Source organism: Mya arenaria, chromosome 17 (assembly GCF_026914265.1).
Source record: "Mya arenaria isolate MELC-2E11 chromosome 17, ASM2691426v1".
Taxonomy (NCBI): domain Eukaryota; kingdom Metazoa; phylum Mollusca; class Bivalvia; order Myida; family Myidae; genus Mya; species Mya arenaria.
In genome coordinates this window covers 14,382,035-14,404,176 of record NC_069138.1, presented here as the reverse complement: position 1 = coordinate 14,404,176, position 22,142 = coordinate 14,382,035, and the positions used below count along the sequence as shown (strand labels likewise).

General features: G+C 37.6%; 1 protein-coding gene across 2 annotated transcripts in view; it reads left to right on the top strand.

The window, feature by feature from the left end:
* The window catches only part of LOC128224029 (E3 ubiquitin-protein ligase UBR4-like), a 124,872-nt gene that overhangs the window by 43,370 nt on the left and 59,360 nt on the right, over positions 1-22,142 (top strand). For both annotated transcript variants that reach the window (XM_052933628.1, XM_052933627.1), the window contains exons 28-49: positions 2,496-2,571; positions 3,752-3,842; positions 4,349-4,470; positions 5,529-5,632; positions 5,881-5,976; positions 6,385-6,503; positions 8,062-8,226; positions 8,469-8,563; positions 14,233-14,296; positions 14,670-14,861; positions 15,228-15,298; positions 15,788-15,935; positions 16,241-16,441; positions 16,773-16,802; positions 17,690-17,860; positions 18,495-18,746; positions 19,038-19,127; positions 19,582-19,734; positions 19,953-20,177; positions 20,728-20,812; positions 21,069-21,141; positions 21,864-22,092. In XM_052933628.1, the coding sequence (XP_052789588.1) occupies positions 2,496-2,571; positions 3,752-3,842; positions 4,349-4,470; positions 5,529-5,632; positions 5,881-5,976; positions 6,385-6,503; positions 8,062-8,226; positions 8,469-8,563; positions 14,233-14,296; positions 14,670-14,861; positions 15,228-15,298; positions 15,788-15,935; positions 16,241-16,441; positions 16,773-16,802; positions 17,690-17,860; positions 18,495-18,746; positions 19,038-19,127; positions 19,582-19,734; positions 19,953-20,177; positions 20,728-20,812; positions 21,069-21,141; positions 21,864-22,092 (2,852 nt within the window). The remainder of the gene's footprint in view (positions 1-2,495; positions 2,572-3,751; positions 3,843-4,348; positions 4,471-5,528; positions 5,633-5,880; positions 5,977-6,384; positions 6,504-8,061; positions 8,227-8,468; positions 8,564-14,232; positions 14,297-14,669; positions 14,862-15,227; positions 15,299-15,787; positions 15,936-16,240; positions 16,442-16,772; positions 16,803-17,689; positions 17,861-18,494; positions 18,747-19,037; positions 19,128-19,581; positions 19,735-19,952; positions 20,178-20,727; positions 20,813-21,068; positions 21,142-21,863; positions 22,093-22,142) is intronic.

The window sequence follows — 22,142 nt, the reverse complement described above, 5'->3', positions numbered from 1 at the left end:
TGATGAGACTTGTGTTTTAATGTAAGTAATGATGAGACTTGTGTATTAATGTAAGGAATGATGAGACTTGTGTTTTAATGTAAGTACAGATGAGACGTGTGTTAATGTAAGTATAAATGAGACTTGTGTATTAATGTTAGTACAGATGAGACTTGTGTATTAATGTGAGTACAGATGAGACTTGTGTATTAATGTAAGTACAGATGAGACTTGTGTATTAATGAAAGTAATGATGAGACCTGTGTATTAATGTAAGTACTGATGAGACTTGTGTTTTAATGTAAGTAATGATGAGACTTGTGTATTAATGTAAGGAATGATGAGACTTGTGTTTTAATGTAAGTACAGATGAGACTTGTGTTAATGTAAGTATAAATGAGACTTGTGTATTAATGTAAGTACAGATGAGACTTGTGTATTAATGTAAGTAATGATGAGACTTGTGTTTTAATGTAAGTACAGATGAGACTTGTGTTAATGTAAGAACAGATGAGACTTGTGTATTAATGTGAGTACAGATGAGACTTGTGTATTAATGTAAGTAATGATGAGACTTGTGTATTAATGTAAGAACAGATGAGACTTGTGTATAATGTGAGAACAGATGAGACTTGTGTATAAATGTGAGAACAGATGAGACTTGTGTATTTATGTGAGAACAGATGAGACTTGTGTATTAATGTGAGAACATATGAGACTTGTGTATTAATGTGAGTACAGACGAGACCTGTGTATTAATGTGAGTACAGATGAGACTTGTGTATTAATGTGAGTACAGATGAGACTTGTGTATTAATGTAAGTACAGATGAGACTTGTGTATTAATGTAAGTAATGATGAGACTTGTGTATTAATGTAAGTACAGATGAGACTTGTGTTTTAATGTAAGTACAGATGAGACTTGTGTATTAATGTGAGTAGTGATGAGACTTGTGTATTAATGTAAGTACAGATGAGACTTGTGTATTAATGTGAGTACAGATGAGACTTGTGTATTAATGTGAGTACAGATGAGACTTGTGTATTAATGTGAGTACAGATGAGACTTGTGTATTAATGTGAGTACAGATGAGACTTGTGTATTAATGTAAGTACAGATGAGACTTGTGTATTAATGTGAGTACAGATGAGACTTGTGTATTAATGTGAGAACAGATGAGACTTCTGTATAAATGTGAGTACAGATGAGACTTGTGTATTAATGTGAGTACAGATGAGACTTGTGTATTAATGTGAGAACAGATGAGACTTGTGTATTAATGTGAGTACAGACGAGACTTGTGTATTAATGTGAGTACAGATGAGACTTGTGTATTAATGTAAGTACAGATGAGACTTGTGTATTAATGTGAGTACAGATGAGACTTGTGTATTAATGTAAGTACAGATGAGACTTGTGTATTAATGTAAGTAATGATGAGACTTGTGTATTAATGTAAGTACAGATGAGACTTGTGTTTTAATGTAAGTACAGATGAGACTTGTGTATTAATGTGAGAACAGATGAGACTTGTGTATTAATGTAAGTACAGATGAGACTTGTGTATTAATGTAAGTAATGATGAGACTTGTGTATTAATGTAAGTACAGATGAGACTTGTGTTTTAATGTGAGTACAGATGAGACTTGTGTATTAATATGAGTACAGATGAGACTTGCGTATTAATGTGAGAACAGATGAGACTTGTATATTAATGTGAGTACAGATGAGACTTGTGTATTAATGTAAGTACAGATGAGACTTGTGTATTAATGTAAGTACAGATGAGACTTGAGTATTAATGTAAGTACAGATGAGACTTGTGTATTAATGTAAGTACAGATGAGACTTGTGTATTAATGTGAGTACAGATGAGACTTGTGTATTAATGTAAATACAGATGAGACTTGTGTATTAATGTAAGAACAGATGAGAATTGTGTATTAATGTAAGTACAGATGAGACTTGTGTATTAATGTGAGTACAGATGAGACTTGTGTATTAATGTAAGTACAGATGAGACTTGTGTATTAATGAAAGTAATGATGAGACCTGTGTATTAATGTAAGTACTGATGAGACTTGTGTTTTAATGTAAGTAATGATGAGACTTGTGTTTTAATGTAAGTACAGATGAGACTTGTGTTAATGTAAGTATAAATGAGACTTGTGTATTAATGTAAGTACAGATGAGACTTGTGTATTAATGTAAGTAATGATGAGACTTGTGTTTTAATGTAAGTACAGATGAGACTTGTGTTAATGTAAGTATAAATGAGACTTGTGTATTAATGTAAGAACAGATGAGACTGATAAACAGATGAGACTGATATTTTTGACAAACCCATTTAGACGTTTAGGAATAAGAAGAATCCCGTTATAAGCGTCTATTATTTTAGACAAGCCAGCCTGATAGAGATTTAAAATAAAGATAGAAAATGATATGTTACGTTTTAAGAATTTTGTCCTAGACCAAACACTTGATTTCGGTGTTATGTTAATGTTGCACATTTCAGACGGGAAGTTTAGCCTGACATCTTCCATCAAACATGTCCTCCAAGCCCTGTGTCGATTGAACCATGACCTCACCATGTAAGTGTTAACATGTTCTCAAAGTCCTGTGTCGTTAAAACCATGACCTCACCATGTAAATGTAAAAATGTGCTCCAAGCCCTGTGTCGATTGAACCATGACCTCGCCATGTAATTGTACTTATATGCTCCAAGCCCTGTGTCAATTTAACCATGACCTCACCATGTAAGTGTAAACATGTGCTCCAAGCCCTGTGTCGATTGAACCATGACCTCACCATGTAAGTGTTAACATGTTCTCAAAGTTCTGTGTTGTTAAAACCATGACCTCACCATGTAAATGTAAAAATGTGCTCCAAGCCCTGTGTCGATTGAACCATGACCTCGCCATGTAATTATACTTATATGCTCCAAGCCCTGTGTCGATTTAACCATGACCTCACCATGTAAGTGTAAACATGTGCTCCAAGCCCTGTGTCGATTGAACCATGACCTCACCATGAAAGTGTTAACATGTCCTCCATGCCCTGTGTTGATCGAACCATGAGCTCGCCATGTAAGTGTAAACATGTGCTCCAAGCCCTGAGTCAATTAAACCATGACCTCACCATGTAAGTGTAAACATTTGCTCCAAGCCCTGTGTCGATTAAACCATGACCTCACCATGTAAGTGTAAACATTTGCTTCAAGCCCTGTGTCAATTAAACCATGACCTCGCCATGTAAGTGTAAACATGTGCTCCAAGCCCTGTGACGATTAAACCATGACCTCTCCATGTAAGTGTAAACATGTCCTCCAAGCCTTGTGTCGATTAGACCATGACCTCTCCATGTAAGTGTTAACATGTGCTCCAAGTCCCAAGTCATTTAAACCATGACCTCGCCATGTAGGTGTTAACATGTCCTCCAAGCCCTGTGTCGATTAAACCATGACCTTGCCATGTAAGTGTGAACATGTGCTCCAAGCCCTGTGTCGATTAAAGCATGACCTCCCCATTTAAGTGTGAACATGTGCTCCAAGCCCTGTGTCGATTAAACCATGACCTCGCCATGTAAGTGAGAACTATAAGAGCGAGTCGAATTGTTTTAGTTAATACCAATTGTAACCAAAGGTTGATTTTGCATTAAAACCGAGTTAGAAACAGCTTTCATAGTTGAAATAAAAGTTAATTAATCCTGTTCTCAAACAAGCAAACTTATGGATCTCGTTTTGGTTGATATTCAAAACTTGTTCTTTTTCAGTTGGTGTCCAGATAAGTTTTCCACAACTGAAGTGATTGAGGTTGTCTTTCCTCTCATGTTTGATGTCTCCACAGAGTATCTTTCTGAAATGGTAAGTAATGAATAGTTTATATATGATAGTGGGTAAAATTAAATAGTAACAGATGGCAGACTGATGGAGTTGATTTATTTCAGTTGTAGCTCGTTGATATAGGAGCTGAGATAAAAAATAGTATGCTCACATCCATTGATAACAAATCTGCTGATATGCTTGGACTTGAAAATTTCATAACCATTGATCTTGAGCAAAAATCCCAGTGTCCACGGCATAGTTTCGTACCTTAGAGCAGTACGGCTTAGCTGAGTGGACTATAGAAAAGGATGCATAGCTAAGTGCACCATAGAACAATCAGACATAGTTTTGTGCATATTTTACCATTGAACAATCACGCATAGCTGTGAGGTGTGCACCATAGAACAGCCAGGCCTAGTTTTGTGCACATGCTACCTTAGGCACAGCTGTGTGCACCATTGATCAATTGGGCACATCTTATCATAGAGCAGCAAAGAATAGCTGTGTGCACATTCTACATGTATGATGTATGTCGCTATCTCCAGGTATCCCAGTCTCTGGAAAATCTACTGGGCCCCCCAGATAGTGACCGGTTCCTAGAGGAGATGTACCTGCATGTGGTTGGAGTATGCAGAAAGATTGTGCTTGACTTCACTGATACAGAGAGGTACAGCACTGTGATATTGTGGGCTGGTTTACTTGTCAAATTTACTGATTTTGTGTTTGTGCTTGCATTATCATTTAAGGATTAAAGCACACTTTGGAATAGATAAATGCTATCACATTAATGAAGAAATGAACAGGAAAGTCTATTTTGGTTTTATCCTGAAAGTGCATATACATCAAGAAATAAAATACTATCCAAGTGCACCACATATCAATTGTACTATCCAAGTGCACCACATATCCAGTGTACCATCAAAATGTACCACATATCCAGGGCACCACATATCCAAGTGTATATGCACCAAGTGCATTCAAGTGCTTCACATATCCAGTGTACCATCCAAGTGTACCGCATATCCAGGGCACCACATATCCAAGTGCACCAAATATCCAGTGTACTATTCATGTGCACCACATATCCAGTGTACTGTCCAAGTGCACCACATATCCAGTGTACTTTCCCAGTACATCACATATCCAGTGTACTATCCCAGTACACCACATATCCAGTGTACTATCCCAGTACATCACATATCCATTGTGCTATCCCAGTACATCACATATCCAGTGTACTATCCCAGTACATCACATATCCAGTGTACTATCCCAGTACACCACATATCCAGTGTACTATCCCAGTACATCACATATCCATTGTGCTATCCCAGTACATCACATATCCAGTGTACTATCCCAGTACATCACATATCCAGTGTACTATCCCAGTACACCACATATCCATTGTGCTATCCCAGTACATCACATATCCAGTGTACTATCCCAGTACATCACATATCCATTGTGCTATCCCAGTACATCACATATCCAGTGTACTATCCCAGTACATCACATATCCGGTGCACTATCCCAGTACATCACATATCCAGTGTACTATCCCAGTACACCACATATCCAGTGCACTATCCCAGTACATCACATATCCAGTGCACTATCCCAGTACATCACATATCCAATGTACTATCCCAGTACATCACAATGTCAAGGAAATAATAAAAAAACAGTACATATTGGGCTGATATTTCCTTCATGTTATTTCAGCCACTTGGATGAGACTGTGTTCTGTGATTGTCTTAAGTTCATGGAGAATCACCTGGACAAACAGCCAGCAATGAAAGCATTTGTGAAATTCTTCACACCGGAAAGTTAGTATTGCCACTCACCATGTTAATGCATTTTCTATGGAATGAATACCAAATTGGCAACTTAAAGATAGCCCCCTAACTGTTAATCTGTTATACACATATATTTAAGATCATGAGAGTGAATCTAAACTTTTCCCCTTTAATTGTGTTCATGATACATTTTTGAAAATCATGATTATCAGTTATGTGTCAATTTACACTTCAATACTTGTATTTATATGCATTCTTGCATTCTATTCACATTTCAGACATCACGCGGCTCATGTTATCTGCTGCGAATGAATCCCTCTCCCCAAACTTCGCTGCCAGGGTTGTCAGACTCTTCAACAAGTTACTACACTTAAGTAAGTATGGAGCAGCATAATGTGGGATAACCAGTTGTGTAAACATTTGTTGTCCTGCCATTGTTTAGTGACAAGATTAATCAAGTATGTATTGCATCACAGATTTTTACCCTAAATCTATTTTTGGCATAAACGAATCGACACAGTTATTTCCAAAATTAGGCTTGAAAGCAATTGGCAAGAAGTCTTCAATTTATGTACCTAATTACAACAAATTAAAGTCATGTGTTATTAGTATGTTTAGACTCGAGAAGTTTATATAATATTCATCTACATGTAGCTTTGTGAAAACCGCATGAAAATATAATAATAAAAACAATAAAAAATACTATTGTTCTTGAAATTAAAATATTTGTTTGGGCATATTGATGTATGTAAGTGATTTATTACCTGATATTCTGTGTAAAGGTGAGAATGGGAAGAATGGTCAGAGTTACAAAGAGCTGAGTTCCCGTCTGGAACACCTCGCTGACATAGACACTGCCACGCTGCAGGCCGTCCTGGCCAAGTTTGTCATCAAGCCCAAGGTTTGTTTTTGTTAATTGTATCTGTATTACCCATGTATAGTTGACATAGACTCTGCCACACTGCAAACTTCTTTGTATAACAACAATTAACAAGCCCTGCTATATAAAATCTAAAATTTGGGCAGGCCCAGAAAGCATTTAAGTAGTGCAGGTCTACTGGGCTTGTGTTTATTTTCGACCACTGGGGTATTGATCATTCCAGTGACATTTGTATATATTATATTGTTATATAGTTATGGTTTTTCAAAAAGCCGGTAGACTACCACAAAATTTGTCTTTCAAATATAAGAATGAAGAAATAGAAATTGTAAGTAAATTCAAATACTTTGGGGTTTTATTCACCACAGGAGGTTCATTCAATGAAACTGATAAAATGCTAGGAGGCCAAGCACTTAAGGCTATTTTCAAAATGAATAAGTACTTATATAAGTTCACCGATATTTCACCAAAACACATTCTTGATCTTTTTGATAAACTTATAACTCCAATTCTCAACTATTCAGGTGAAGTATGGGGATTCAATACTGGATCTCAGGTTGAGCACACTCATTTAGCATTTTGCAAAAGGTTGCTTGGCGTTAAAATATCAACGCAAAATGTCTTTATTTATGGTGAAACAGGATGATTAAATCTAATAAATGGAAGATATTATACTATTATTAAGTATTGGTTAAAACTGTGTATGTGTGGAGATAACAAATACATTAAATACGCGTATAATATGTTAAAAAATTCACTTGATGTAAGTCCTAACAAAATAAATTGGGCTTCGAAAGTGCAAGTATTACTTTCCCAGTTAGGGTTTTACGAAGCTTGGTTAAATGAAGGAGTAGGGAGTACTAAATTATTTTTACTGCTAGTTAAACAAAGACTGCAAGACAATTTCGTCCAAAACCTAAATGCAACTATACATGAATCATCTAGGTCAATGTTTTACAGAACCATTTTCAGTTTTAAGTTTAGCGAGTACCTCAACCTAGTAAACATACCAAAATACAGAAAAGCTCTATCTAGATTACGCTTGTCGTCACACAAGTTAGCTGTGGAAACCGGAAGGTGGTGTAGACCAGAAAGTTTACCATATCACAAACGCAAATGTATGAAATGCGTGGTATTGGAAGATGAATTTAATTTTGTTCTGGAATGCGATAGTTATAAAGATATCAGAAAAAAATATATAATAAACAACTAATTTTGGCGTAATCCAAGTTTCTTCAAGTTTATGCATTTGATAAATAGTGAATGTCCAGTTGAATTAAAAAATCTTGCCACATTTACTTTTAAGGCTTTTGAAATAAGACGCCATTTAGTATATGACTGACATGCTTTTACTTAATATAAATTGAATCGAACACATGTTGTCTCTCCCAACATGAAATTTTTCTTTCAAGTGTATAAGTTTCATATTGCTATTTTGAATATATTATGTAAACTTACTATGCCAGATGACATCTTGCTGTACCAGTATATTATTATTATACTTTGTTGTTAATTCTGCTATGCAATGGATCTTGTCAGATTTGTTTGCATAATAAAGGGTTCTTCTTCTTATATAAAGGACACAGATGAGGAACAGTTTGCTGAGAACCAGAAATTGCTGCAGAACTTCAGTATCTACCTGATTAAGTCATCGACGCGTGTACGACAGGCCATACTTAACTCCCTCCTGCCCCTAGCAGAGACCCTGCTGACATCAGTAGGGGCAGAGACTGGGGGATTTAAGGTGAGGTTGTTGAGATAAACTAATAGTTTAAATGGATTTGACTTTTTTGTTTTTTCTCAAAACAGTTCTACCAAAATTTTAAAGCATTACAGTGTCATTACATGAAGAGAAATCATTAATTAATTATCGAATGTTTTCATCTAAAATCAGAGTTTACTCTAAATGATCACCATATAAAAAATAATTTCAGAAGTGTTAAAATGTGCTTCATGCTCAGTATTTTCTTAATGTGTGTGTTGTAGGAGTTGATGGACATAATGCACATGTTGGCCCTGACAGACAGGGGGGAGGGGCATCTGACGCTGTTCCAGGCCGCAACTGTCTGGCTCCAGATATGGTATGATATATATGTATAGATCATCTGCTTTTCAACATAAATGATGAGGTATCGTTGTTATAGGGCTGGTGTTGTCAATGGCCATGGTGGAGGCTCAACGGGCTAAACATAATCTTCAGCTGTAATGAAAAATATTTTAACGAAACTTAGTACACATATTACCAGCTACATCAATTGTTGATTCACGCCACTTGATCTTCTGAGAAAACCTTTTCCGTTGGAATTGGGAATTTCGCTTCATTTTCGCAAAATATGGAATTTTTGATAAATAAGTATGTCAGTTGAATATACTGAAATCCTCTTTTAACCATTTATTTGTGGGATTTTATAACTTCACTAACAATAAACCATAGTTGTTTAAAAATAACTTATTCAAACATTTTTTAAGAATTTTTGATTTGAAAGTTTCATTCAGCAATTAGGGCAAGAAGCCTTTTTTACATTAGGATCAAAGCTGAATATTAGCTTTAAAAATTCTCTGAACATTGATTATTTTATAAGTGAAATAAACTGTAACAAACGCCAGCTCTTAAGCATATCATTTTATTGAGTTGCAACTTTTTAAACAGAGACAATATCGTGGATGACATCGCAATATATAACATCAATGTACTACGTACTTATTGTAATAAAATTCAAAACAAAAAGTGGACATATGCGGCCGCAAAAACGGAACTGCAAGGGTTCGCTTTAAGGCGCCAAGCAGTCCGTTAAAAATACAACCAGCCGAGATAAGGGCAGATAATTTGTATTTTTACCCCCCTTTGCTAAATATTTAAAGTTAAACTTAACGCAATGTTTGTACGCAATACACACCCTGCTGACACGCAATTAAAACGCAAAGCAAACTGTTTCCACAGCGTTTAAAGGTTAAACGCAAAAATTACTGGACACAACATGCAAGAACCTGCTGACACGCAATCAAAACGCAAAGCAAACTGTTTCCACAGCGTTTAAAGGTTAAACGCACAAATTACTAGACACAACACGCAAGAACCTGCAGGGTTACGCAACATAGGTGTTACCATAACACAAGAGCAACAACCTAAGGACTTGTATATTATATTGCGTTAAATTATCGTCTTAACATGTTTTTGCCCGTTTGTCTGTAACCACCAATTCACCGATGGGTATGGGGCTTAGCCCCGCCATCAAGTTTCAAGTTGGGAACAAACATAAAAAATATTGGATTTAACCAAAAAGATTATTGACTGATATAGTGATCATGTAGATTAAATGTTGCCCTACTCTCAGCTGGCTGAATTTTTCTGCCACAGAAACTTGGTTTCCCCCAAAAATTCGCCCGACATAATTAGCAGCTCAAGTTTTTAACTTATTTTTAAAATCGCGTCTCTGAGGTAATCGAGATAAAATTCGATTCCGACGTCATTTAAATGGACTCCGTCATTTCTAAAGAAATGATCTCCTGCCTTAATGTCGCAAGTAATCGCATCAGACGGACCCCCGGATGCAGCTATCAACCTCCCCAATCTATTTATTCGCATCCGTTTGTGATCGATCGCTTTCGCATCGCTCGCACCCAACCACTTGCGGCGTTGAATTATATCTATCCATACTATGGTGGCGGCCGGGAAGGCGGTTCTAATGTAACAGAGCTCCTTATTTATGATGTTTTTGAGTCTAAAAATTGACTCTGACACGAGATCATTACCACCGAGGTGAATAAAAACAGCCCTTGGTGGACTTTGAAACAATACCTTAGTTTCGATGGCACGGCGCAGCCCGTGCCACCCAAGGCCCCTTACCCCGTACCATCCTAACTCACATGAAGTGCGTAGGTTCACTTTCCCCGTGTCCCTCGCCCGGACGCCACCCCAATATGGTAGGGAATCCCCAACTATCCAGATGTCTGAAAAGTGGTAAATAGCAGCCCTATGATAGACCTAGATGTTGTAGACACATAAACTATATATTTTTCTTCGGTATAAAAAATACTGTAAAATCCCGCCTTCACTGGCTACGGTCTTATGTAGCGCTTGTAGCAATTCGAACGCCAGCGGCCCAGTTGCATAATTTGCTCATTTGACATACCCAATGAAGCCAAATCGGTAGCCCGGCCTATTCTAAAACTGTGCGTTCTGTAATGGCCTCTCGCATACGCAGTTTTTTGAATGCACTTAGAAAGAACACTTGCCACTTGCTGCCTGGTAACCGCCCTCCCGTTATTGTGGCAGAACAAAGGGCCCTTAGATAAAGCACGTGTTTAACAATATTCACGCATCGCCAAAACAGGGCAGATTGTTTTTTCCGCTTCTGCTGGGAGCTTTAATGTCAATGGAGTCGTTTTTTGACTTGTTTTGTGTGTTTTTAACGTGATTGAAATACTTTTCAAATTGATTTTGCAATCATCCGTTAACAATGTCGGGTTACTCGTGGAATTACTCGAAACTAACTCACCGACGCGAAAAAGGCCAAAATATGCTAATGTAAATATTGTGTGACACAGACTCGCCTCGTATTGCGTATAACAAACTTCTGTTAGTACGGAACATACCTCCCTTAAGATGTTTTTCGTCAGGGGGGCGCGGTTGTCTTTTGATGGTCTACCTCGTCGAAAACCTAACATTTTTTGTATAATGAATGACTTTTGAAAATCAAACCATCCATGAAGTTTATGAAAGTAATTAATTGCTGCTATGTATGTTGCGATAGTGCTCGCTGCGCGACCTATTTCAAAACTATACGCAATGAACAAAACTATGTGTTGTTCATTAGCTGGCCAATCTCGATCGATCATATACTTTTCGCGAAACATTTTGAACGCGTTCAGGCCAGTAGCATACGCCAATTGTGTATTCGGAGCTATTCCGGCCGCAAGAAGTTTTCCAGCTCGATGTTGAATATATTCCAAAGAAGGCTGGGTACCTGTCGCGGTTCGCGTTCTGCATTTGGGGCCAATAGTCTGAACTTCTCGTACTGAAAACGAGACAATGCATCGCAAATTAAGTTACTTTTCCCGCTAACATGTTGTCCCTTTATCACTGCATTTAATCTGAGGCATTTTAGGGTTAGAAGTCTAACCAAGTGCATGACATTGGGGTTTTTAGACGAAAGTTTATTCATAATCTGAATTATCGCAATTAAACTTTATTTTTTTGTTTGTGAACCTATCCTCCCAAATAAAGAACACAACTAATATAGGGAATAACTCGAGTAACGTGATGTCCCTAGTCAAACCTGAGTTATGCCAGAAGTCGGGCCATTTTGCACTGCACCATTCACCTTGAAAATATATTCCAAACCCCAAACCTACGCCTCCCGCACTGTCTGAGAAAAACTCTACATCCTCATTTGATATCCAAAAAACTGTCGTGAAAGATAGAAACTCCGTCATGCGACCTAAAAAATTCGAGCCACATCAACAAATCGTTTTTTATATCTTTATTAACTCTTATGTGATGTTAAATGCGGTTTTGTTAAACTTGAGTCAATTAGGCGCCGACAGAAAGGTCTACCCATGGGTATAGCTCTGCAACAAAAATTTAACTAGCCAATTAAAGATTGCATAGCCTTTAATGTTGTTTTTTGCTTAGCCAAGACAACAGTTATCTTTTCGATGACCTGCTCTATTTTATCTCGCGGTATTTTAACAGTCCTGTTATTAGAATTCAGCTCTAAGCCTAGAAAAACTAATATTTCGGTCGGTCCCTCCGTTTTTTCTTTCGCAATTGGTACTTTTATGTCCGCCATAGTATTTATAAAAATATGCATGATTGACGCACAAGCCTCTACATTTTTGGCCCCCCCTAAAAAATCATCCAAATAGTGCAGCAACTCGCCTGATGACATTTTTTTTCTAACACAATATTCTAGTAACGTTGAAAAACTTTCAAAGGTACTGCAACTTATAGAAGCGCCAAAAGGTAATGCCTTATCAACAAAATATTGCTCTTTATGTTTAAAGCCTAACAGTTCGAAATCGACTTGCCTAATGGGAATTAGCCGAAAAGCATTTTTGATGTCCATTTTAAACAATTTGCAATTTTTTCCTAATCTTTGAATCATGGCAACAGCTTCGTCAAAACCAGTATATTGTACAGATGCTAGGTTTGGATCTATATAATCGTTTACCGACTCCCCTTCTGGGAAAGAAAGGTGGTGGATCATACAAAATTTATTCACATCCGGCGCATTTGGGTTACTGGTTTTCTTAGGCACTAGACCTAGTGGTGAGACAATTAAATTCTCAAAAGGGGGGGAAATGAAAGGGCCCGCAACCCGTTTTTCAGCAATTTCTGCATTTATTTTTTGTGATACAATATCTGGCCGAGCAAGAGCTGAACGAAGATTTTTTTGAATTTCGCGCCACACGTGGCCCGGCATAATGTATTGGGAAACCTTCTTTAAATCCTTTAAGAATAATTTGTAACTTGTTAAAATCAAATCCTTCCGAATGCAATTGTAATTTATGTACATCTATTGGGGTGGGGGACAAATTCATAACGTCCAAATTATTTGGCTCATTGGCGGGCACCTCGAAATAAGGGTCTCCCCCTGCCGCGAAAAACAATTTGGCGGCCTCTGTTGGCGGCTGGTGAGCGTGTAACAGCAAATTGGTTCGACCCCCCGCCGCAGCTCGCTGCAGGGTGCCCAGTGTGACTGACGGGTTCGCTGTTCTGTGTGCAGTGCCACCACAGATCTGTGTTTATATGGGCCCAAGATGACGGATTAATCGCCTGGCGTAGCCGAAACTGTTCGTCATAAGCCCGCCATACGAAACCCCCCTTTTTAGAGCTCTCTCTGATGTTAAACATATAGTGTAGTAATTCATTGGCCGTACTTGGAAATCTTGCGAGATACACTCCCGAAAAAATAATAAAGGCGTCAGTCCATTTTTCGATGTTAATGATTTTTTCCCTACACTCACGTGGCTTTGACTCAATTTGCCCGGCGTCATTTAGCCGCAAAATGTTACTACTAGCATAGTCTTGCAATTCAATGGAACCCTTTAACAGAAGAGCCAAATTAATAAAACTTCCATTTTGAAATTGTTCCCTCAATGGCTGTGGAACATGTGCAGCCAAGTCATCATCACTAAGACGAACAACTGAAATTGGCAAAGTGGTCTCTGGACCTTGACTTTGACCTGGTGAATCAGTGCCCTCACCACCCCCCCGGAATAATTTTTGAGGCCAATATAATTTTCTCAAAATCAATCAGATTCTCACCCGCAGGTTTCTCTGGTACATCTTCCAAATTTCCCTCAACCAGGTCCTCTTCCACCTGATGTTTTCTTTTCCTTCGAGCCTTAGGCATCTCTGTGCAATTTTAACTTAAAATAATGTAAAGAAAACAATGAAAATACTTCGATTTAATACGATTTTATGAAGCTGTAAATTTTTGTATGCTATCCTACAGACAACGAAAACGGAAAGGAAGAGCTATGACAGACTGGTTAATAATTTCAGCCTTAAATCTTGATATCTGATTACATTCGATCCCAGAATCGAAAGCAGTCTATCAAAATTAATTGCACTTCCGGCTGTCAGAAAGTGTAAACAAACGACCACAATGCGTCAAAATTACAAAGTTGTGTATTACTGCCACTACATAAACAATTCTTATAGAATTTAAATAGAGCTGTTTATTTCCTAAAAATAAATGTCGTTATGCCTATAAAGTCATAACGAATAATATTCTTATTGCAGTAAAAGCCACGTTTCCCAGAAGGATGTTTTGGAGAAGATTCTGACAAACAGTAAATCTGGAAAGGTAAAGTTCTAGATCTTGTTCAATGATGTCATACAATAAAGAATATTCACATTTGTTTATAAAATAAGGTGAATATTTCATAAAGGAGGTTTTTTTAATTCCTAACCACCAGTTGTTTGCCAATGCATGAAAATGCCAGAGGACAAATAAAAAACTGTCAGAAGGAAATAACAGTAGAGCAAGTCTGAGTTATAGCTGAGATGAATAGCAAATTGGATGCTTTAGTTCGAACCTACTCAGATAAGTTTTAATTTTATGCAGCTAAATATTTGTCTTTCTAAATAAGCTCATTAGAGCATTAAAAGTTTCTAATTTCAATATAGTCATAATCAGGTTAGAATAAATGCAGTAATGTAATTGTATCATTTTTCAGAACTTGTTGAGTACCCTATGTTGTCTGTTGTCATACGTTGGTGAGATTTTGGGCGCCATAAAGCGCCAGGACGAACAACTAGGTGCAAGCTCCCCAGCGACAGAGAATGAGATCAGTGTCACCCTGGAGCCTGACAGTGACTGGGAGGAAGATCTGAGTCACGAGGAGGAGGATTCGGCGGGCGAAGACTCGGTAAGCATGCTGGATTGTTCATTTTATTTGTATGAAACTTTTCACATGGTTAAAGGTCCAAAAGAAGATTGCTTGTATGCATGAAAGAATTCGTTCTGATAGTTTTATTTTAGTAGAACCTCTTGTATCAAATCTGGTTTGGTAGAATTTAAGTTATCATTGTCACAAAGCTAATGCTTCATTAATCTTTCCTGGTGTTTTCTTTCCAATTTTCATTTTAAATATGCCAACAAGGTGAAAAGTAGCCTGTGAATAACCTAGTTTGATTCAATGGGTTGTAATGGATCTCAGGAGATACAAATGTGTGTATGGTATATTGATTAGTATTATATTACTAAATCCTACGCTCACTCCCCTCTTTAATAGGATGAGGACTCCATGAACAACAAGCTGTGTACGTTCACCGTGACACAGAAGGAATTCATGAACCAGCACTGGTAGGTGGCTTCACTTACATTAACATGTATGTATACATGTTCACTGATGCCAAAAATATACTTCAAAAAGTATTTCTGACAATTTTAAATATGTTCAGCCCGTAAATCTTTTGTAAATTAAGTTTCACATTAAGGCGTATGACAAGGGCTTGATGTAGCTCTCGCAACCATCGACCAAGTGGATTTGCTTTCTGGTTGGTCGACTCAACATTTTAAGTCACTAGACTGACCTGTCATGAGCTTTCTTCCTCTGAGAAAAACAGAAACAAAAATCTAATCGGTGGTATTTCCAAGTTACTAGCATGACTGGGCTAGTGCTTAATCAAAATTAATGCGAAAACTGCAAGGATCACCACTATATCTACATTAAACATGTTTAACCCTGTTTTACTTGATACATTACACCAGATAACTCTCCAACCCAAGCAGTATTTACGCCAAGTTTGGATATTATCTGTGTATAAACCCCCCGTCTCCGTACATTACCAGGTACCACTGCCACACATGCAAGATGGTGGACGGTGTCGGGGTGTGCACAGTGTGTGCCAAGGTATGTCACAAGGACCACGACCTCACATACGCCAAGTTTGGATCATTCTTCTGTGACTGCGGAGCTAAAGAAGAGAGAAGCTGTAAGGTATGATTGGGAAGATTACTGTGTGTTTGTTTGGTGATCCTGTATTTTGTATTTGCAAATTAAGGTGAATTTATGACCATCTCAAATAAATTTATTATTGAAAGAGGATAACAAAAGCCATAAATTTAATACTCTATGACAAAGTTTTAAAATGAAAGTTATAATGTAATCCATACATTTTTTATAAGAAGGCGTGGGCTTGTTTAAAGTGGCATTTTAATCACTTTTTGGGGTATCTTTATTCAACTTAAGCTTATTAAATTAGTATTAATAGTAAAATTGAAACAGTTACGATCTCCTTCCAGGCGTTGGTCAAGCGTACAAGCCAGTCAGGCCTGAACAGCAGTGAACAGGGACCTTCTCAGTCCCCGTTTGTGATGGAGACCACGCTTCCCAGTTCACTCAGGAGAAGGCTGTCATCCCCGCTTCACTCAGATAAACAGAAATCCTCCGAGAGCAAAGAAGAGATCAGTGAAGGGAGAAGACAGCTGGCACAAAAACTGGAGGTCAGTTGCACAAGTGTAATTCTCACAGTTACGTAGGGTAAAACATATTTTGTTAGAATTCCTTCGGTTTTTATTTAAAAAAATGAAATCTCTGGAGAGAAAGGAGGATTTATAAGTGTTCAAAATTATATTTTGACCAATATGATGGCAGTATTTTTCTAATCTTCCAAGTGTCATTACCATAAGATTTATGATTTGATCCTCTATGTTTTTATGTCAGTTAAACCAAAACTATAATGAAATCTAGAAGCACAATTTAGACAATTTTCAGTTCTTTGTATCAAGTTTGGTAGTAGATATGAACATAAGGTTGTTGTTTTTCTTCTTTCAGAGTAGCAGAGATGAACTAATGAGAATCTTGGTGAGTAGTTTGGCAATTTTCATATACTATCTAAGACATAACAACTCAATATTAAGTGATTACTAAACAGTGATGTGCTTCAATCAATAGAATAAATTGCATGCGATTTAAAAAAGGAAATGCTAATACAGTGACCTTAACATACATCAACGTCTAGGTCACATGTGAAGTGTGAGCTTTGGAAGACAACAGGAATGTGATGTATATGTTTGACTGGTTTCCAGACAGTGCAGAATGTATCCGAGATGTTGGACTGTATTATGCCCATGCCGACTGAGAGCTACCGTTCTATGTCCCCCATGGGCAATCTGTAGTGTCTAAACTTCACATGTCAATGTTAGACTGGTTCCAAGTGCAGACTTTGTCTGAGATTTTAGTCTGTACCCTTGTTGACTGAGAAGTACCAGTCTACATCACCTGCCAGCAAGGCTTCTAAAAACCAAGAATTTGCCGGTCTGTACCAATTTGACATTGATGCTCTGATTTATAGAAAACGGCCAAGTCAGTCAAAAAATAGAAACAGTATACCACATCCTTAAATACTAGGGGACATCCTTGAGGGTGATAACGTCTGTGTTAATTCACAGCCCTGTTTTTATTATATCAAAAAGATGTCAGGTTTGCCATTTTTTTCTCATTTAAACAATTGTTACACATTTGCTATGAATTTCCATTATCATTATATTATAAATACAATTGTCATTGTTAATCCGCGAAGGCCATAGAAATGGCGAATTAAATAACCTAGTCGTTTCCTTATTCTCTAGGGTTTTTTTTTTGGGGGGAGGCGGGGTTGCTTGCTCCGCACCGATTGAGGTTCCAAACTTTTAGAAGCACTACCTGGTATGAGCAATCTACAGTGTGTTAAACTAACATATCTGTTTTAGACTGGTTCCCAGACAGTGCAGACAGTGTTGGAGATGCTAGACTGTATCCTGCCCTCCCTGACTGAGAGCTACCAGTCTATGTCCCCTATGGGCAGTTTACAGAGAGCCCAGTCTGCTCTAAATGATTTACACACTCAACCCAAGACAACAGAAACCACAGACCAACTTATGGTAAGTTATGCGTGAATGTTGACTCGGTGATGTTCATCAATTAATTCTGAAAAAAAGGATTGAAAGCTTTCAATTTCAGACTATTGCTGAGTTGTAAAGTGTGTTTTTTCTCTGTATATCAGTACCTTAGAATGGAGATAAATGACTCTTGAAACATTTACCACAGGGGTCTTAGGGGTCTGAATCCCTTCTCCTTAAACTGAATGTCAGGATTCTCAGTATTGGGATCGTCAGTCTGTAATCATCCTTAATGTAAAAATACCCATTTCACTGGAAAAAACTCCCTTGCATGGTTTAAACTCCAGTTCAGTATAAGAGAAGCATAAAATTGTATGGACACTACATTACCAACCCTCAAAGGTTGAAATCCAACTTTAACTAGCTGTTCTTCTATCATAGTTAACAAATGACTTTCTCATTACATTGACATTAAGTTTATACAAATTCATTTTAGCTGGATTGTGAAGATAGCTTAGGGCTGATATGAACCAGTGTAGAGTCTGATTTCTGGGTACAGACTGATGCCCATTTTGAGAGATCATGAGTTTAGCTGGAGGCGATCGAACCAAAAATCTCTTGGTTTAGATTAGAGGCAGACACCTATACCACATTTTTTTGTTTCCCATGCGTTCAGGCGGTGACACTAGGCTCCCAGGAGGGTGCGTTTGAGAATGTGCGCATGAGTTACAGCGGTGACCAGGGGCAGCAAATACGTCAGCTGATCACCTCCCACATGTTACGCAGGGTGGCCATGTGCGTGCTAGCGTCACCCCAAGGGAAGAGACAGCACCTCGCCGTCAGCCATGAGAAAGGGAAGATAACTATTCTGCAGCTCTCAGCTCTCTTGAAGCAGGCAGACTCCAGCAAGAAGAAACTCACTCTCACTGTAAGAGAACTATAACATTTTATATAATGATGAGCTTTTGATTGAAACAGTAGTTACATATTTCATAACTTTGTTTGTATATTTGTCAAAATTACACCATAATTTTCTGTATTTTTTGTTCACACATTCAAACGTTTATCTGATGTTTATGTACATGTGTGATAAGCTCTTTGTGCATTTTCTCATATGATTAGACCTAACAAGTAAAGTAATCAGACATATTATTATCATGTTTTGAAATGTATGCTATTAATAGGATAAATGTAAGAAATGATCATCTGATATTTTCAGAGACTGGCATCAGCTCCAATACCATTCACAGTGTTGTCTATTACTGGAAACCCCTGTAACGAGGACTATCTCGCTGTCTGTGGCCTCAAGGTAATGTCAACAATCTCTCATAAGTTCTTATGATTACTAAGTTGTTGGGATACGTTATTGCAAAGAATCTGTATTCTAAGGCTCAAGGGATGTAAAAGCTTTGTAAAAATCATTCCTAAATAATTGATAGAATTTGTATGAACCTTTCCAGAATGGTTTTATACAGGAGCCAAGTATTTATACACTTAATTTACTTGACATAATGATTACCGAAATTCAACTCACGATGTATTTGTGAAGAACCAATCTTGTATAAAATAATTGGTTATAACTTTGACTATTAAGTCATTTGTGACAACTTATGGAAAAACATTCCTTGAAAGGTCTGCTTCTGGTACTTTCAAGTGGAGACTCATGCATAAATGTAATGAGCGGGCACCACAGATGTTCATGTTTAAAAAGCCATATTATCAATATATAAACATATACTTTCATGATAACTTTTTCTCAACAGGACTGCCATGTATTGACCTTCACAAGTTCCGGGTCTGTAGCAGACCACCTGGTCTTACATCCCCAGTTAGCTAGCGGGAACTACATCATAAAGGCTCTCTGGCTGCCTGGAACACAGACAGAACTGGCAATAGTCACCTCAGATTTTGTCAAGGTTGGTTACTCCCAAATTTTAGAAAACATTAAGACGGTTATAGTGCAGCTCCAGTGCTTCTGTTGCATGGTATATGCATATGATGAATAACCAATGAATTAACAAAATATTGGTTATGGTACAAAAAGGTCTTAGCTACATGAATTCAGACATCTATTTTGATAAATTATAAGTTAAGTACAAACAAACCTAATTGCACTTTTCCCACCAATTTACAGATCTACAATCTGTCGAGTGATGCCCTCAGTCCGCAGTATTACTTCCTGTTACCCAGCGGGAAGATCCGGGATGCCACATTCGTGTTCACAGAGGAGGGTCGTTACTTCGCGCTCATGTCATCTGTCGGCTACATCTACTATGAGGTGATGGGTGAAAACAGTAGCGCCAAACATGGGCCGTTCTACATCACCAACGTGGTGGAGGTGACACACCCAGATATCAAGGTATTGTTGTACCTTGGAAGATAAATGGATTTGTGATACTATAAGACTCTTACGAAGGTTACTGAATTTCATCTATGTTAGAAATCAGTTTGAAAAATTATCATATTTCACACATTCATGAAAAATTATTAATCCAAACATCAAATAAGTGAGGTGTAAGAATTCAATGCCAAGCTTGTCAGGAAAAGGGGATATTGTTGTAATATTGTGTAGAGTCACTATGATTATGTTGGACCATCACAGATTCCAATTCAGCTATCCTTAAATATTTGAATTTTTCATGTGAATTTGTGTACAAAGTTCCGAAACGCAAATGCCAGGATGCGAGTATTTGACAGGAGCGTGCATATTTATCTACTTCTGGTTTTGTGTAGATTTTATTGTAAATTTGAAAGATCTCTCATTGTATTATGTCGTAATGTATTAATAACAAACGTATACTTTTACCAAGATGTGAATGGTCGTGTGACAGAATAGGGTGTGTCCATTTATTTCTCACTGTGTAAACATTCCTTACATAGTGTTCATGATGTTCATGTAAATATTCCAGGATGTGAATGGTCATGTGACAGGAGGGGGCGTGTCAATCTATTTCTCCCACGCTCTACAACTGCTCTTCTTCAGCTATGCTCAAGGTATGAATTATTGTGAACATATTTAATGAGGATTTTCAATGCTTTAAAAAAGACAATTAAAGGGAAACAACTTTAGAACTGAACACTAAATCAAATAAGTAAACAAAAAAGTTCAACAAGCTGCACTTGTCATATTACTTAGTTTCTTAGTAATAGGTGTTGATGGTTGATTGTGAAAATATTTTAAGTGGCATTTAATAAGAAATTTGAACTTCAAGAGTGTCTGTATTTGAGTAAGTTATGTTTGTATTTGCAGGGAAGTGTTTCTGTGCTCCACTTGAGAAAGACCTGAGCTCCACCCCCAGGGTCTTCCCCATTACATTCAAGAGGTGAGTTGTATCATTGTCTAAGAATTATTTGCTCGCAGAGAGCTTTTTCTTAAATTCTGCATATGATTTAGTTTAATTCTAGGTATCATGTAATGACATTGACCTAGACCTTTGGTCACATTTCAGTCATTATCAATTTAAACATCACCTGCATTTCATGGCAGACATATGTTGTCCCACGTCGTCAATGTGCATGGCATCATTCTTTCATTTCCACCCTCTTAACATAAGCATTTATTATCCAATCTTCACAAAACTTTGTAACAATGTTGATTGGTATTATACATCCACTATGTTTGATCCAACACCAGATCACGCTATCAACTCAAAGAGTTATGGCCCTTGAAAATGTCAAAATTTGACCAAATTGGCATTCAAAACATTGGGCTGTCCTTGTAGGCTAATACAGCAAGGGGGATGCTAAAAGCATGTTTGTATGTCGCCTGCAAATCATGGCAGACACATAGGGATTAATAAGTCCATTGTCAATGGCTTCAGCATCACACTTCCTGGTTTCCGATAAATACATTTTGAATGACTTGTTGTAGAGTCTATAAACTTGGTATGGATATTGGTCATAGTCATAAGATAACCCCTGTAGTATGTCAAAGGTAAAGGTCATGGTGACCTTTGGGCTTCAAACAGGCAACACATTTGATGCACAAAATTCTAGTTGTCATACATGTCCAGTAGTATTGTCATGTTTTACACATCTTATTTAGTTCAAATGGTGGTGGTAAGGGCAACAGTAGCCAGCAGCCTCTAGTCCAGTGGTCCGAAGTTCCTGGCCATACCGGCCTCATCTACTGCATGACACAGACCACCAACAACCCCGTTGTGCTGATGGTCAAGCCGGACACGCTCATGGTACAGGAGATTAAGGTTGTACCGGCCAAGGCTAAAATACAGGATGTTGTCGCCATCAGGCATAATGCTTCAAACTCAGATCAGGTGATTAAAGTTCTTTGTTCCTACATGTTTTGCCAGAAGTTCACATTTGC